Source organism: Salvelinus sp. IW2-2015, linkage group LG6.1, assembly GCF_002910315.2.
Source record: "Salvelinus sp. IW2-2015 linkage group LG6.1, ASM291031v2, whole genome shotgun sequence".
NCBI classification, from domain to species: Eukaryota; Metazoa; Chordata; class Actinopteri; order Salmoniformes; family Salmonidae; genus Salvelinus; species Salvelinus sp. IW2-2015.
Window position 1 is genome coordinate 9,031,480 of NC_036845.1, and position 16,933 is coordinate 9,048,412.

The following is a 16,933-nucleotide window of genomic DNA, read 5'->3' on the forward strand; positions in this document are numbered from 1 at the left end:
GGTCAGCAATCACGCGCATCCGCCTTCCTCACCAGTCTCCAACCATCCATTCACAACCACACGAACACCCAATCCACACACACAGGATGTAGCATCTCACCCCAATCCATCCACCAATGTTACATACCCACCATGAGACACATGCAGCCATTTGCAGTGTTCATATATATTCATGTCTTGTGTTTCCAGCCAGATCTGGCTCCATTCCTACTTTGAGAGGACATCCAATTTGGAATGTTCAAGTCTGCTGAGCCCCGTTGTACATGGAACGATACGTTACGCCCTCGGGGAGCGACCGCTTCTGCCTAGCCCGCTCACATGTGCACCACCCCTCCAGGAAGCCAGTGCTAATCAAGACTTCCCCTAAATACCCACCTAACGCTAGCTATTGGAAACTTTGGTTGCAGAATTAACACAAATATATTTTGCGCCTCGATATAGAAGTTAAAATACAACCCAGCTGTTATTTCTCTCACAAGATGAACCCTATCTCACTTCCAGGTCACACTGAAGAGTTCAATTAGAGAGTCATCGTGAGGGAGTGGATCGTGCCTTACACCATGCACTGTTCTATCCAAGAGCTAAAATACTGACGGAGCAGGCGAGCCACCAGGAGACACAGCTTCACAAGATCTACCTAGGCGCTACCATGAAGGCTCGTTTGACCTGCTCCATGCCACACGGCAGATGACAGCATCAGGCAGCCACACTCACGGCTGCAGCAGCAATATCAGGCTGCTCAAGTGCAGGCAACATCCCAGGAACCTGGGCAGTTGGGGAATCGCCCGCAGTCAGTGAGGTGCTTCTTGTCCTCTCTCCTCCTTCGCTCTTCTCTTTCTTTCTCTCTCTTCTCTTTCTCTCTCTAGAATCGCATAAATCTCATTTATCCCAGGTTCTGCGCGGCCGGGAATTGACGACCTGCGCGCGGATCGCGGCTCAGCTTTGAAGGCTGGGCACGACCCCCGAATCAAGCACACCCCTGCTGGAAGTCACTGCACCGCCAGCAGCTGCTGGATGAGTGACACACATGCACCTGCTACTAGGGACACTATTTAAGCTAATCATGTGGGATGTGAGATATGGCTTGTCTCAGTTGCTTGTTGTATATAACTGCCCCTTTCATGACACTACAGTATTGATTGGATACCTTGTTCCCCCACACCGAAACAAAGACGTAGCTTTAATAACTTGTATCCCTTTATGAAAAGGATTTATGCTGTTATTATATTTTCCTGTTTGATCGCCTATTTTCCTGAAGCAGTTAGACTGCCAAAATTACTTGTCACAACATCTTCACAACACGACTTCCAACTAAAGATCAATGTTCCTATTGTAGAGAACTTGTAAGGGAATGGACTGTGTCACAACATGGAAACTGCCTGCACCCCAATGACCTAGGTAACCTGCTGGATAAAACACTTTGGAATTGTCTCAGAAAGTCAGAATTAACATTGATCAATGGATTCTCACTTAACAGTGTTAAATACCTTGATTAAGCTGCAGCAACTAACAGAGGATATGCATACTGGAGATGCACGGGGCATCCTGGAGGGGAGGTCCATCTCAAAACAGTCATGGATGTACTCCTCTTTGATCAGCCGACCTGGAGGACCTTGTAATGAAGGGAGGGGGAGAGAGAGAGACAGAGTGGGAGGGAGAGAGAGGGAGGGAGAGAAACAGAGAGAGAGAGAGACAGGCAGGCGGGCAGAAATCAGGCATGAGTCATATCATATTATTATATTTTCGATTCATAAATGGATACATTTTGAATAAATTCCGGAATTTACTGTAATTTAGATCAAATTGATGGATGGCATTTATTGTCCAAGTGGGAGTGATTTTTGCCCTGTCATGCAGCCTGTGACACCTTCTTGCAATTTGATTGAGGTGTCCTTCTTGTAGTGTAGACTAGCTCAGACAGGTATGAATCTGGCTGGTTTGGAAGCTCTGCATTCCAAATTTTTCGTCAGATTGCCAAGAGCACATCTACAGTATATCTGTATCAAAACAGTAGTATTGCCTGTGCACTTTGGGAAATGCGATAAAAACAGATTGGTTAGAATGACTCGCTATTGCTTATTACCATTTTGATGATGTTTGATGATGCTGAAAATAGTGTTTTCCTCCTCACCTGCATTTTGAATGCTGAGACCAACTTGAGGAGAGGGACAGAAAGGGAAACAAAGTTAGAAACAGCATGGTAGTTCTGAAAAAGCCTGTGACCCAAAGAGCCTGTTAACAACTTCATATTCTCCTTCCCCATTTGTGCTTCTGTTTCATTAGAGGAAGTGAAATTGTGAACAGACGCACCGATGCCTGGCGATACCACTCGCTCGTAGTGGTAGGGGTTGACACACACGTTGTCATACTTCAGGTCAAAGGCGAACTGGCAGAACTTGACGTGCTTCAGTTCATTCTTGTGGAGGTCTGGCCAGCGCCAGAGCCTAGCATAGATCACATGGGGGAACCCTTTCCTTCCAGCTACCTGGAGGGACAAAGGAGAGAGAATGGAGAAGGCATGGAGGTATTCCTTTCCAACATCCATCCGGGGCTTTTAGGGTGATTATTTACAGTAGGATGGTGAGTCTCAGGAAGGGAATGGGGGACAGTATGGAGGCCATGATGGGGTTGGAATTTGAGCATGGAGGGAGTGGAACTGTGGGGAATCTAAGTGCAGGGAAAAGGGGAAAGAAACAGAGAGAAAAGATGGGAGAGGGAGGATGAGAAGGAGGAGAGCAAGAGGGAGCTGGTAGACAGGGAGTGGTCGAGGAAACGGGTCATGAATGGAAATGTACATCAATGTTAAACACACTCTCTCCAGGCACACACTCTGGGTGGGGAGGAATAGCCTTGGAGCCATTAAAACATCTCAGACAGAGCTGAATAGCACAAATAGTCGACTAATCTGAGTCATCAATGGTGGTTAACGCTTATCCCATGTGTCTTGAGGAAATACCAATGTTAACTTCTGTCCTTGTATGTGTGCTGCTCACTGTACACAGTGTGTACAGGAGTTGGTCTGAGTATTTTGCTCATTGAGGAAAGTGTGAGTGGGACAAAAGAAGAGCTGGTGTAGGGTTAACTCAAGCAAGCTGAAGCTGAAGAGGAAGTGACATTGTCTCACCTTTTCTGTGTTGTGTGGTTGTCGGTGTGTGTGTGTGTGTGTGTGTGCTGTGCTGTGTCGGTTAGTGTGTGTGTGGTGTGTTTGTTGTGTGTGTGTGTGTGTTGCTTGTTGTGTGGTGTGTGTGGTGTGTGTGTGTGTGTGTTGTGTGTCAGAGATCAGTATTTGGGATCATCCACATACCTTTCTGCACTAACAGCAAGAGAAAGCCAGAATGGATTCTGTACACTTTTACACTTTTCTTTTTTATTAATTCTTTCTTCTGAAACCAAATGTGACCTTCCTCAGACAAAGAGTCAGAGCTGGCAGAGTGCCAGCCCAATTACAGCCAACATACTGACAAACACACACACAGCCTACAGTCCTGAACAGAGAATAATGCAGTACATTCTCATATATAGTTCTCACACATCACATTAATACGTGTCACTAAAATCCGCATATCCACAGGCAATCTCAAATGTAGAAACTGTTGATGTAAGTCATAACTTACATTCAATAATAAACACTTTTCTCTCTCTCTCACACACACACACACAGAAAATACTGTGGTATGTCTGAGATTACAAATATACTTCCACAAACTTTAACACTGGAAAAACTCCAGACACAAACACACACGCACGTACGCACACACACACCAGAGACAGACAGGCTTAACTTAACCCTGCCCCTTTCCTGTGTCTCAGACAAAACAACCCGCGCTACCCCTCCAGTACTCCCTCCCTCTCTCTCTCTCCCTCACAAGAGCTGGGGGAGGGGAACTCCCTCTGTCTCCTTCTCTCTCATTCCCTTGCTCTCTCTGTAAGCAACTCGTGGGTTACACTTCTAAGTATTCGATACTACCTTCATTCTCTAGAAGTTAGCCTATAGGGAGACCTAAACCCCTTTACTTTTTTCTCCCGTTTCTCCTCCCTGAAGTGTGTAAGTAACCCATGTGTTGAATGATTCACTTGTTGAGTTCGAATCTCATCACGGACAACTTAGCTAATTAGCAACTTTTCAACTACTTACTACTTTTTTGCTACTTTGCAACTACTTAGCATATTAGCTAACCATTCCCCTAACCCTAAACCTTTTAGCTAACTCTTCCCCTAAACTTAACCCTAACATTAACCCTAACCCCTAGCCAAGCTAACGTTAGGCCAGCTAGCTAACGTTAGCCACGTAGCTAGAATTCGAAACATATAAGTTAATCAAATTCATAACATATTGTACATTTTGCAAATTCGTAACATATAAGAATTGTAATTCGTAACATATCATACGGAATGGGTGATAGACATCCACAAATTAACACATACCATACGAAACGTTACATATTATACTAAATGGAGTGTCTCGGATTTACGTACAGAATAATATGAAATCCTCTGACACCAGGTTGCACACACATGGTATGGGCTTTTTAAAAAAGTACAACACCTGTACCAAGTCAGATTTAGAGTTGAAATGTATTCAGTTTTGATTTTGCGTCACAATATTACACTTTATACACATCATAGAAGACTGAAATATGACAAAACCGTTTGACATAGAAACACCGGATTTTTGCACAAACAAGCGTGTCTCTGTGAAATGTCAACGGAGCACTGAGCGTATAACAAGCTTTTTATTTTCAAAGCGTTTTACATTTAATTCATCTTGTGTCATGAGAACTTTGCGACCAGCAGAAACAACTTTGAAGACGACGACCTCAAAATGTAAAATCCTCAAAAGTTGTTACAAGAAACAAGCTAGCAACAAAACAAAACATTGTCAGAAAGTTGCTTTTAGTTGCCTGGCTTGCTAGATTTACATATTCTAAATACATTTTTTAACGAATAGGTTTTTTGGAGAAAAAAATAAGAGCAGGTAACGTTGCTGCATGCAGACTGACGTTTTGTTTATACTTTTTCTTTATGACAAGGACAAGTTTGATGTCTGAGAACAACAATAGAATGTTCATGATTTTATGTGTTCCAAAACCAGTAAAATGATTAGGGACGTTTACTGAGGGGTTGGCAGGACTCATAAACATACACTATGTATACAAAAGTATGTGGACACCCCTTCAAATTAGTGTTGGGCTATTTCAGCCACACTGTTGCTTACAGGTGTATAAAATCCCACAGCCATAGACAAACATTGGCAGTAGAATGGCCTTACTGAAGAGCTCAGTGACTTTCAACATGGTCAGTTCGTCAAATGTCTTCCCAGCTAGAGCTGCTCCGGTCAACTATAAGTGCTGTTATTGTGAAGTGGAAACGTCTAGGAGCAACAGGGCTCAGTCGTTGCATAGTGCCAACTGTAAAGTTTGGTGGAGGAGGAATAATGGTCTGGCGCTGTTTTTCATGGTTCGGGCTAGGCCCCTTAGTTCCAGTGAAAGATAATCTTAATGCTACTGCATACAATGACATTCTAGACAGTTCTGTGCTTCCAACTTTGTAGCAACAGTTTGGGGAAGGCTGTTCCTGTTTTAGCATGACAATGCCCCCGTGCACAAAGCAAGGTCCATACAGAAATTATTTGCAGAGATCGGTGTGGAAGAACTTCACTGGCCTGCACAGAGCCCTGACCATAAACCCCATCGAACACCTTTGGGATGAATTGGAACGCTGACTGCGAGCCAGGCCTAATCACCCAACATCAGTGCCTGATCTCACTATTGCTCTTGAGGCTGAATGGAAGCAAGTCCCCGTAGCAATGTTCCAGTGGGAAAGCCTTCCCAGAAGAGTAGAGGCTGTTATAGCAGCAAAGGGGGAACCAACTCCATTTTAATGTCCATGATTTTGGAATGAGATGTTCGACAAGCAGATGCCCTACAACCTACTTTGGCTACATGCTGTGATATTACACAATCATGACTGTCTGAAATAAAAGTATAGGCTTTGTTGCTGGCGAGTACCGCAAAGGTGTATTAGTCAGTCATCAAAAGCCGACCAGCTATTGTCCTAATGTTGACAGAGTCTTTGTGCCATACCACCAATAACAATTCACAGTGAATAATTTATTAATGAGACCACTGATTCATAAACACTATACTCTACGTCCCTCTATAATCAGTGATACTACCGGCCTAGGCCTCATTCAACCCAACATAACAGTAGACTACCTGCAGGCGTCCATCAAGCGTCCTCTGGATGGTGACACACCTGCTGGGGTGAACCCCTGTTGTGGTGATGGCAGGTGATGAGCGAGTCCAGCTCATCCTTCTTCTCCTTCAGCTTCTTTACAGGCCTCTCTATGGCACGCTTGGCAATCTACTCTATGCCGCCTGCGTGCTACATGACTGCACGCTGCCAATGCTGAGATGAGCGCGGTGCCATGAGGCTCTGCACGATGCTCAGCAGGCATCGTTGTGGTGGGGGTGTCACTGACATCTCCCTGGGTTGAGGGGGTTGGGAGGAGGAGTGGAGAGACCACTATGTGAAGAACCAAATGCAATTGATTTATTTTGATTGATTTGTTTGATCACTGACAAACACTGAAGTCTGGACCTGAATGGTACTTAGTCAAGGTTCAAGTCATAGGCTATCAGCAACCAAGGTCCTATAACAACCAATAACAACTTTACCAGTATTAACAACACACAATGTATGGGACTTTACAGAGCAGAAGATACAAAGCAGCCATGTAAAACAGAATTGAGTAGGCCCAAAATACTTTAACCTTAAATAGTATTTACTACTTATTGAAAATTACATTACATTAACCTAAAGAAAATTGACATTTATGATCCATGTTGAAGTGTAGCGCGGCAGGTAGCCCTAGCGTTTAAGAGCTTTGGGCAGCTAACCAAAGCGGCACTGGATTGATCCCAAGCCGACCAGGTGAAAAATCTGTCGATGTGCCCTGACCATGGCACTTAACCCAATGCTCTTGTAAGGTGCCGCGTTCCTGACTAAATTATGTAAATGTAGGACTAGGGTGTGACATATGTTGTTTACAAACATCCCTCCATGTGTGTCATACTAGTGATGAAGTTGAAGTTGTTTTGCTTTGCACAACTAGCTCGAAAAAACAATAATGCAGAAAAGTTGCTGATTCTAAAGTAGAATAATTTAAGCGATATATTACAATCCACTTTGATAACAATAATACAACTGTAATAAACTATAATAAACATACATGCTCCACTCAAGAAATTSTAAGAGCATTTAGGAGGTCAAARGTAATTTGTTTACATSTTTACAAAAGCATGTAGGCCTACTGGGGGAAAACACAATCACCTCTACAAGCAAAGCAACTATGTGTAGGCTACTTGTAGGCTACAGTGTACACAGTACTTTGACAGAGGATAAACACATTGACTTGAGAGTAGTTGGATTGGGAGGGGGGGGCTCTGTCTGGCTGTCTGTCTGTCTCACTATGTTGACCTAACTGTAGGCTATAGGTCTGTCAACAATCCATGTGACTCAGACTGGTTTGGTCAGCTAAAAAATCCCTATGGGAATAATCAATACCAAAATKTAGTTTACTTACAAATCAACAGGAGAACTGGACAAATAAGTAGAGGGAGATCTGAAGCAGTATTCCAAATGTATTTCCCCCTTTACCCCTCTCTCTGTGGAGCTGTCTGTCTCGACTGTTATCAGTCTATCGCCCTCTCTCGCTCCCTTCGTTCATCCTGCTGCTCCCTCGGCTCTTCTCCAGTTTGCTTGCAATTACAAAAGCGGAGAGAGAGTGAGTTGTCTAGGGCAAAAAGTCGAGCCAATCGCTGCGCCCGTTTCATTCCAGACGGTGGGGCTCTCCGCCAACTATGACGCTGCTCTCTTACAGCTCACAGCCAGCCACCGGGGGCTGATGTCTGTCTGGGTTGCTTGTTGATTGACAGGTCTGTGCGGCTGCTTTTTTTTATTAAGGTGGCGCCGGTGAGATTACCCCGCCCATTCTCGCTCCCCCCTCGGAGCAGGGGGGAGCTGAGTGCCTGTGTGACCAAAACTGAGTGCCTGTGTGACCAAACTCTGGGCGCCGTTTCCCGATAGCTAAACAACCGTGTGTATGTAGAATGAAGTTTTTAACAAACAATACGGATTGCAGCACAGAACAAATTAAGTGTTTAACTAAAACCACAGATTGCAGCACCAAAATAAAAAAACGCAGTTACACTGGACAAACATGCGTACAAGGTAAGCATTAACGAATGGACATTTTTAAAGTATCGACTGATTGACTCGATGGTACACTCCGCCAACACTCATCGCAGTTACATAAAATAACACAAGATTAACGCAAGACATTAACGCAAGATTAACATCATTTTATCGGTAAATTATGCAATTTAAATTTGACTTCCGCTTGAAACCCAACCCCTCCAAAAAGACACGCATATAAAGGTTTCACATTTTTCCAGTTGCTGGCTCGCCTCTAACCGCTAGGCTACCTGCCACCCTGTATGCCCAACACACCCGTATGGTTTTCTTAGCTAACCAGAGGTGGTAAAGGAACAGTACTCTTGTGAATTTCAATAATGTGTTGTCTGTCCATCAAATCGTGCGGTGTTGTCCTGAATCCTCTACCTGATTCCAGGTTACAAATGACTTGTCATTGACGGCCATTTCCGCTGGAGGGTAACTGTCAGATAGTAGTATAGACAGATGTCGTAAGTATGGACCCATCACCTGTAGGTGTTTTTCTGTATATCAATGGCTCTGGATCTTATGGTCTGTTGCTGCTCTCTAGTGGCTAGTCCTGGCACTACCACGGACCGCGCGCGCGTGTGTTTTCAGATCAAATTGCCATGTAAAAATGTGTATGTTTCTTAGGTCTGAATCACATTTGTATGTAATGGAAAGACTGAAAACCAGCAGACACTCAAGCCTAGAGTAGTTGACTTTGCTAACAGCCTGTTTAGCTGCTTGGGGCAGACTGCACTAACAGCTGAGTGAGGTAGTGTGAGTGTCATGAGGTGTGGCCTTATGCTTGTAGATTACTTGGCAATGGTCTTATGGGGGGTGATAAGTGCTAGAATTAAGCCTTACCACCATGTGGCTGTCGCCTACCATTGAACGTCTGACTGACACCATCACCTTACTAACGTTTACATATTAATGAAAGCCATAAGATGCATAGTTTATATTTATATTAATTAAATCTCAACCATAAATGTTAGAAATGCAAGCCGACATTCTGATTTAGCCACCTTGAACTATAGTGTAGCCTATGGCTTGTGTGTTTCCTGTTATCACTATAGGTAATCTGTCTTTCCCTCAACACCTCATGGAATGGTATGTTATCTTATCTCGCTGTATACAGATCTAAATGTTGTTAGCCAATCACAGACTGTGTTGTTCCCAGTATCAGTCGACCAATAAGAATTGTGTCCGTGGCTTTCAGTTGAATAGAGGAGTTCATAGGCTTTCCCAGAGGGTCCGTGCTATTCGGGTTCCTTGATGTCCCTAACTCAATCAAGTATAAATGTAAAATAGTTACGTTTAGTGTTAGTTAAGGGTTATAGTTTAGGGTTCAAGGTATGGATGTAACAAGGAATCCAGATAGCTGTGACCGTTCATAGAGTGAGAGACAGGCACGATATTTGAGAGCTCGGCGGCGAAACAGACATACATTTTTTTACAAGCGGCAGAAGTGATTTCCGAGAGTGTCTGCCCCAGATAGTTTCCTTAGAGACAATGAAAATAATTTCCAAAATGTCCTTGATCCGATTGAGGAGTAAGTAGGCAATATTTAAGTTGTGATATTGTTAGGAAATATTTAGTCCTACTGTGTTAAGGTAAAATTGTTTTATTTGAAAATAACTTTTTGTTGATAACGAGTTGTACGAAAGACTATTGAGAGTAAATATTAGTTAATCAGAGGAGAGCTGTAGCTCCGCTCACCGGTGATGTGGCGCAGAGCATGCTGGGCGATCTCTAACTAAGGAGAAGGAAGTAACTCGAGAAATTACACAAGCCAAGTGATAAGTTCCACCCATCTTCTGTGATTACCTTTAGTTGGCATTCTTTGTTTTAGCCAATGCCAGTGTGCGTCTGTAACAGTATAACTTTAGACCGTCCCCTCGCCCCGACACGGGCGCGAACCAGGGACCTTCTGCACACATCAACAACGGTCGCCCACGAAGCATCGTTACCCATCGCTCCACAAAGGCCGCGGCCCTTGCTGAGCCAGGGGAAACACTACTTCTAGGTTTCAGAGCAAGTGACGTAACTGATTGAAACGCTATTTGCGCGTACCCACTAACTAGCTAGCCATTTCACATCCGTTACACGTCTTTCAGAAATGTGTGTTCATATTTCTTATTATTCATGTATTGTGGACGCACTCCACGTTGTTATGCTAATTAGCGTTTTTGCCGTGAGCTAGCAACTGTAAGCTTGCTAACCCTGTTTCTGTTATCTCATTTCAGACATTTAGCATTTCAGTCCAACCTGTGTCTAGTCTTATATGCGCTGTGGTTGTATGGATGTATACTCTATATATTATGTGTGTATTTTGTTAGCAATGAGCCTTGTGCATGTAGCTATATACACTGCTCAAAAAAATAAAGGGAACACTAAAATAACACATCCTAGATCTGAATGAATGAAATATTATTATTAAATACTTTTTTCTTTACATAGTTGAATGTGCTGACAACAAAATCACACAAATGATCAATGGAAATAAAATGTATCAACCCATGGAGGTCTGGATTTGGAGTCACACTCAAAATTAAAGTGGAAAACCACACCACACTTGGCTGATCCAACTTTGATGTAATGTCCTTAAAACAAGTCAAAATGAGGCTCAGTAGTGTGTGTGGCCTCCACGTGCCTGTATGACCTCCCTACACAAGCTGGGTCATTGCTCAAATCACGCGAGCGTGCGGGTTGAGTCCTCCTAGGGATTCCTCCAGACCTGGACTAAAGCATCCGCACAACTCCTTGGACAGTCTGTGGTGCACACGTGGCGTGGTGGTAGGAGCGAGACATGATGTCCCAGATGTGCTCAATTGGATTCAGGTCTGGGAACGGGCGGGCCAGTCCATAGCATCAATGCCTTCCTCTTGCAGGAACTGCTGACACACTCCAGCCACATGAGGTCTAGCATTGTCTTGCATTAGGAGAACCCAGGGCCACCGCACCAGCATTGGTCTACAGGGTCTGAGTGATCTCATCTCACGGTACTAATGGAGCAGTCAGGCTACCTCTGGCGAGCACATGGAGGGCTGTGCGGCCCCCCAAAGAAATGCACCCCACACCATGACTGACCCACCGCCAAACCGGTCATGCTGGAGGATGTTGCAGGCAGCAGAACGTCTCTCCACGGCGTCTCCAGACTCTGTCACGTGCTCAGTGTGAACCTGCTTTCATCTGTGAAGAGCACAGGGACCAGTGGCGAATTTGCCAATCTTGGTGTTTCTCTGCAAATGCCAAACGTCCTGCACAGGTGTTGGGCTGTAAGCACAACCCCACCTGTGACGTCGGGCCCTCATACCACCTCATGGAGTCTGTTTCTGACCGTTTGAGCAGACACATGCACATTTGTGGCCTGCTGGAGGTCATTTTGCAGGCTCTGGCAGTGCTCCTCCTGCTCCTTCTTGCACAAGCAGGGGAGGTAGCGTCCTGCTGTGGTTGTTGCCCTCCTACGCCTCCTCCACGTCTCCTGATGTACTGGCCTGTCTCCTGGTAGCGCCTCCATGCTCTGGACACTACGCTGACAGACACAGCAAACCTTCTTGCCACAGCTCGCATTGATGTGCCATCCTGGATGAGCTGCACTACCTGAGCCACTTGTGTGGGTTGTAGACTCCGTCTCATGCTACCACTAGAGTGAAAGCCCAGCCGCAGCATTCAAAATGACCAAAACATCAGCCAGGAAGCATAGGAACTGAGAAGTGGTCTGTGGTTACCACCTGCAAAACCACTCCTTTATTGGGGTGTCTTGCTAATTGCCTATAATTTCCACCTGTTGTCTATTCCATTTGCACAACAGCATGTGAAATTTATTGTCAATCAGTGTTGCTTCCTAAGTGGACAGTTTGATTTCACAAGAAGTGTGATTGACTTGGAGTTACATTGTGTTGTTTAAGTGTTCCCTTTATTTTTTTGAGCAGTGTATTTTGAAACCTGCATATTTAGTTAATATTGCCTGCTAACATGAATTTCTTTTAACTAGGGAAATTGTGTCACTTCTCTTGCGTTCTGTGCAACAGAGTCAGGGTATATGCAGCAGTTTGGGCCGCCTGGCTCGTTGCGAACTGTGTGAAGACCATTTCCTCTTAAAAAAGACAGCCAACTTCGCCAAACGGGGGATGATTTAACAAAAGCGCATAGGTGAAAAAAGCACAATCGTTGCACGAATGTACCTAACCATAAACATCAATGCCTTTCTTAAAATCAATACACAGAAGTATATATTTTTTAAACCTGCATATTTAGTTAAAATAAATTCATGTTAGCAGGCAATATTAACTAGACAAATTGTGCCACTTCTCTTGCGTTTATTGCACGCAGAGTCAGGGTATATGCAACAGTTTGGGCCGCCTGGCTCGTTGCGAACTAATTTGCCAGAATTTTACATAATTATGACATAACATTGAAGGTTATGCAATGTAACAGCAATATTTAGACTTATAGATGCCACCCAATACGGAACGGTTCCGTATTTCACTGAAAGAATAAACGTTTTGTTTTCGAAATGATAGTTTCCGGATTTGACCATATTAATGACCTAAGGCTCGTATTTCTGTGTGTTATTATAGTTAAGTCTATGATTTGATAGCGCAGTCTGACTGAACGGTGGTAGGCAGCAGCACACTCGTGAGCATTCATTCAACTTTCCTGCGTCAGCCAGCAGCTCTTCGCAATGCTTCAAGCATTGCGCTGTTTATGACTTCAAGCCTATCAACTCCTGAGATTAGACTGGAAATACTATAGTGCCTATAAGAACATCCAATAGTCAAAGGTATATGAAATACAAATGGTATAGAGAGAAATAGTTGACGCGTCATAATTCCTATAATAACTACAACCTAAAACTTCTTAACTGGGAATATTGTAGAACTGGGAATATTGAACCAACAGCTTTCATATGTTCTGAGCAAGGAACTTAAACGTTAGCTTTTTTACATGGCACATATTGCACTTTTACTTTTCTTGCTTCTTACGGAGCCACTCCTTAGTTGCCCTGGCTGTGTGTTTCGGGTCGTTGTCATGCTGGAAGACCCAGCCACGACCCATCTTCAATGCTCTTACTGAGGGAAGGAGGTTGTTGGCCAAGATCTCGCGATACATGACCCCATCCATCCTCCCCTCAATACGGTGCAGTCGTCCTGTCCCCTTTGCAGAAAAGCATCCCCAAAGAATGATGTTTCCACCTCCATGCTTCACGGTTGGGATGTTGTTCTTGGGGTTGTACTCATCCTTCTTCTTCCTCCAAACACGGCGAGTGGAGTTTAGACCAAAAAGCTCTATTTTTGTCTCATCAGACCACATAACCTTCTCCCATTCCTCCTCTGGATCATCCAGATGGTCATTGGCAAACTTCAGACGGCCCTGACATGTGCTGGCTTGAGCAGGGGGACCTTGCGTGCGCTGCAGGATTTTAATCCATGACGGCGTAGTGTGTACTAATGGTTTTCTTTGAGACTGTGGTACCAGCTCTCTTCAGGTCATTGACCAGGTCCTGCCGTGTAGTTCTGGGCTGATCCCTCACCTTCCTCAGATCATTGATGCCCACGAGGTGAGATCTTGCATGAGCCCCAGACCGAGGGTGATTGACCGTCATCTTGAAATTCTTCCATTTTGAATAATTGCGCCAACAGTTGTGCCTTCTCACCAAGCTACTTGCCTATTGTCCTGTACCCATCCCAGCCTTGTGCATGTCTGCAATTTTATCCCTGATGTCCTTACACAGCTCTCTGGTCTTGGCCATTGTGAGAGGTTGGAGTCTGTTTGATTGAGTGTGTGGACAGGTGTATTTTATACAGGTACGAGTTCAAACAGGTGCAGTTAATACATAATGAGTGGAGAACAGGAGGGCTTCTTAAAGAAAAACTAACAGGTCTGTGAGAGCCAAATTCTTACTGGTTGGTAGGTGATCAAATACTTATGTCATGCAATAAAATGCAAATTAATTACTTAAAAATCATACAATGTGATTTTCTGGATTTAAAAATTCTGGATAAAAATTACAGACCTCTACATGCTTTGTAAGTAGGAAAACCTGCAAAATCGGCAGTGTATCAAATACTTGTTCTCCCCACTGTATATATTAATTGGTATCGGCTTTTTTTGGGCCTCCAATAATCGGTCGACCTCTAATCAAAAGCTTTCCTTAGGTCTAGACATACAGCCCCAACAACGCCCCCTCTGTCCAGCTTGGACTTCACATTTTCCAGAAGAAAGCAGTTGGCTGTTTCTGTGGAGTATTTTGCTCTGAAGCCAAACTGCATGGAGTGTAATGTGAAGGGGCTGTTGTTGAGTTGGGCTATCAGTTGCTCTGCTACACACTTTTCAGCAACCTTCGACACCACAGGTAGTATATTAATGGGCCTGTAGTTACTCATGTCAGTAGGGTCACCTGATTTAAAGATGGACATTATTATGGCTGACTTCCAGGTCCTTGGAATCACCCCCTGACCAATAAATGTGTTGGTAACTTTAGTAATGGTGCCAATGAGTGAGTCTTGGTAGTTATTAAGAAAGGTAGAGTCCAGCCCAAACACATCTTTGGCTTTAGAGTTCTTTAGTGAGTTAATCACCTTGTTCACCTCTCACCTCCCTTATGATGAAGACAGGTTGAGTGTCATTCACTAGCACTGAGCCCAAGAAACCAGTAGAGGGGTTTTGTGTCAGTACCCTGACAGAGTAAACAAAGTAGGAATTGAAAGCTATTGCTATTTTGACTGCATCCTGTGTAAGATTGTAATTCACCATGATTTCTAGACTTTTTGCAGTGTTACTATGGTATTTCCCTGTTAACTTTTTTCGATTATCCCAGATCAATTTAGAATTTCCCTTTGCTTCACTAATTATGTTGCTAAAAAAGTTTGCCATGGCCTGTCTGATTTCTTTCATCACCTTATTTCTCAACATGGTAAACCTACGTCCGTCATGCTCTAATTCGGACTTTGGGGCTGTTTTTAGAGCATGATCTCATTCATCAGTTTCCAGATTTCTCCATTTAGCCAAGGAAGAGTGCTCTTTTGGCCAGGTTTGGATTTGATTGTCTTTAGGAAGCCATTTATTGTAGTCTGGATTGTGGATAGTCAGGTTTTTCTATCAGCTTCCACATCTGTATAGGACAAGAGATCATTCGAGTTAATTCCCTTAATTGCGTTTTCATAATAATTGAATTCACTCCTAGGTATTCTGAGCTGATCAGGCTTTCTAACAGTAGAGAGTAGCCTAACCTGTTCCTGGAAAGCTTTCTGGCTATAAGTGTCAGATTATGATCAGACAGCCCAGTAACCATATTGAATGATTTAGTCACTCTCTGGTTTATTATTGAACAGCAGATCAATCTGTGTTTTAGAGCAACAAGTCACCCTGGTTGGCTTTTTAACTAGCTGTGTATGGTCAAAGGTATTAGTGATCCATTTGAGGGTTTTCCTACAAGACTTGTCTTCATAATTAATATTAAAATCTCCCATTAAGATGACCTCTTTCCCAAAATCACATTCCCTAAGCATGTTATTAAACTGATCAAAAAACACACTTTTGGTGGAAGGTGGTCTATACATTCCAATACGGGTAAAATACATTTTGGGAGACAGTGTAATGTTTAGGTCAATACATTCTAGTTATTTATCACATGAACACTCAATTTGTTTACATCGGATATGTTCTTTAATGTAAATCATCAGAACCCCTACTCTTCCTTCAAACCTGTCTCTCCTGAAAACATTGTAGCCAGGCATAATCAAAGCAGCAGATGGAGAGTTTTTATGGAGCCAAGTCTCTGAAAGGCAGAGGAAGTCAAGGTTGGAGTCTGAAAAGATGTTGAATTTAATCACTTTTTGGAATGACACTGCGAATGTTCAAGTGCCCCCCTAGTAGTCCCTTGGCCTTAGCTTGTGGGTCCCAGATGAATCGAGTGATTGACACATTGAAAAAAGTAAAATTTTCTGTTTGCTGGGTTTATGACATTTTTTGTATCGTTTTGATTAGGAGCAGTTCGGTAGTGCAATTGACAATCCCTTCCGCTTGCACTGGATGCGGGGAACTAATTAAAACAGCTTGCGTGCCAGAAGCAGAGTCAGGGTTTTCTTATTGCGACTTAGATATGCTTCGACTTAGATATGCTTGGAGAGTCAAATTCCATCCTGGAGCGGGGTGACTCAAGAGAAACCATGGAACCATAGCACTCATCCACTTCCAAGGGGACGACAATCAGTGGACGAGGCCATCCACTGCTTTCCACTCCAGTGAGTATCGCTGGCTCGGTGATGTTAGGCCCAGGGTTGAGTTGCACATCCCCGGAGAACAGGAGGGTAGTGAACAGGTAGTTTAGCAGTTTCCAATAAATGTTGGACTTGTGTTTGTTACTCCTTAGCGGTTCAGTCGAATAGGGAGCCAGGTAGACTTGGCCATTATTCAGAACATTATGGTATGCTGTGTACTGTCCGCTCCCGTGGAACTGCAAACCAATGTGTTTGTCTGGGGTGTTGGCATTCTCCGGCAGTAGATTGATTGTGTCATCACAGCAAGGACTCACTGAGATGACCAGTAAAGCAACTACATAACTGACAATCGTGGGAATGTACTGGAGATAAAACGCATAATAGCGCTTTAAATCTTTGCATGAGTTACTTAGCTGGGGTCGGCGTACACCTGGTGTTTTAGATAAAATAGCATCTGGAAGAGAAGCGGCACTTGCCGCACGACCCAC

General features: G+C 43.8%; 1 protein-coding gene and 1 long non-coding RNA gene across 2 annotated transcripts in view; one reads left to right on the plus strand and one right to left on the minus strand.

The window, feature by feature from the left end:
* Positions 1-1,394: 1,394 nt before the first annotated feature.
* On the minus strand, positions 1,395-6,338 carry LOC111964637 (mothers against decapentaplegic homolog 4-like). The gene is made up of 5 exons (XM_070443809.1): positions 6,216-6,338; positions 2,311-2,485; positions 2,132-2,155; positions 1,527-1,612; positions 1,395-1,403 (listed from the first exon to the last, which is right to left on the minus strand). The coding sequence occupies exons 1-5, from the start codon at positions 6,309-6,311 to the stop codon at positions 1,395-1,397; spliced, it is 390 nt and encodes a 129-aa protein (XP_070299910.1). The 5' UTR covers positions 6,312-6,338.
* Positions 6,339-8,142: 1,804 nt separating this feature from the next.
* Positions 8,143-16,933, plus strand: part of LOC111965011 (uncharacterized) — a 32,901-nt gene continuing 24,110 nt past the window's right edge. The window contains exon 1 of the long non-coding RNA XR_011480031.1: positions 8,143-8,232. This is a non-coding gene — a long non-coding RNA (uncharacterized lncRNA). The remainder of the gene's footprint in view (positions 8,233-16,933) is intronic.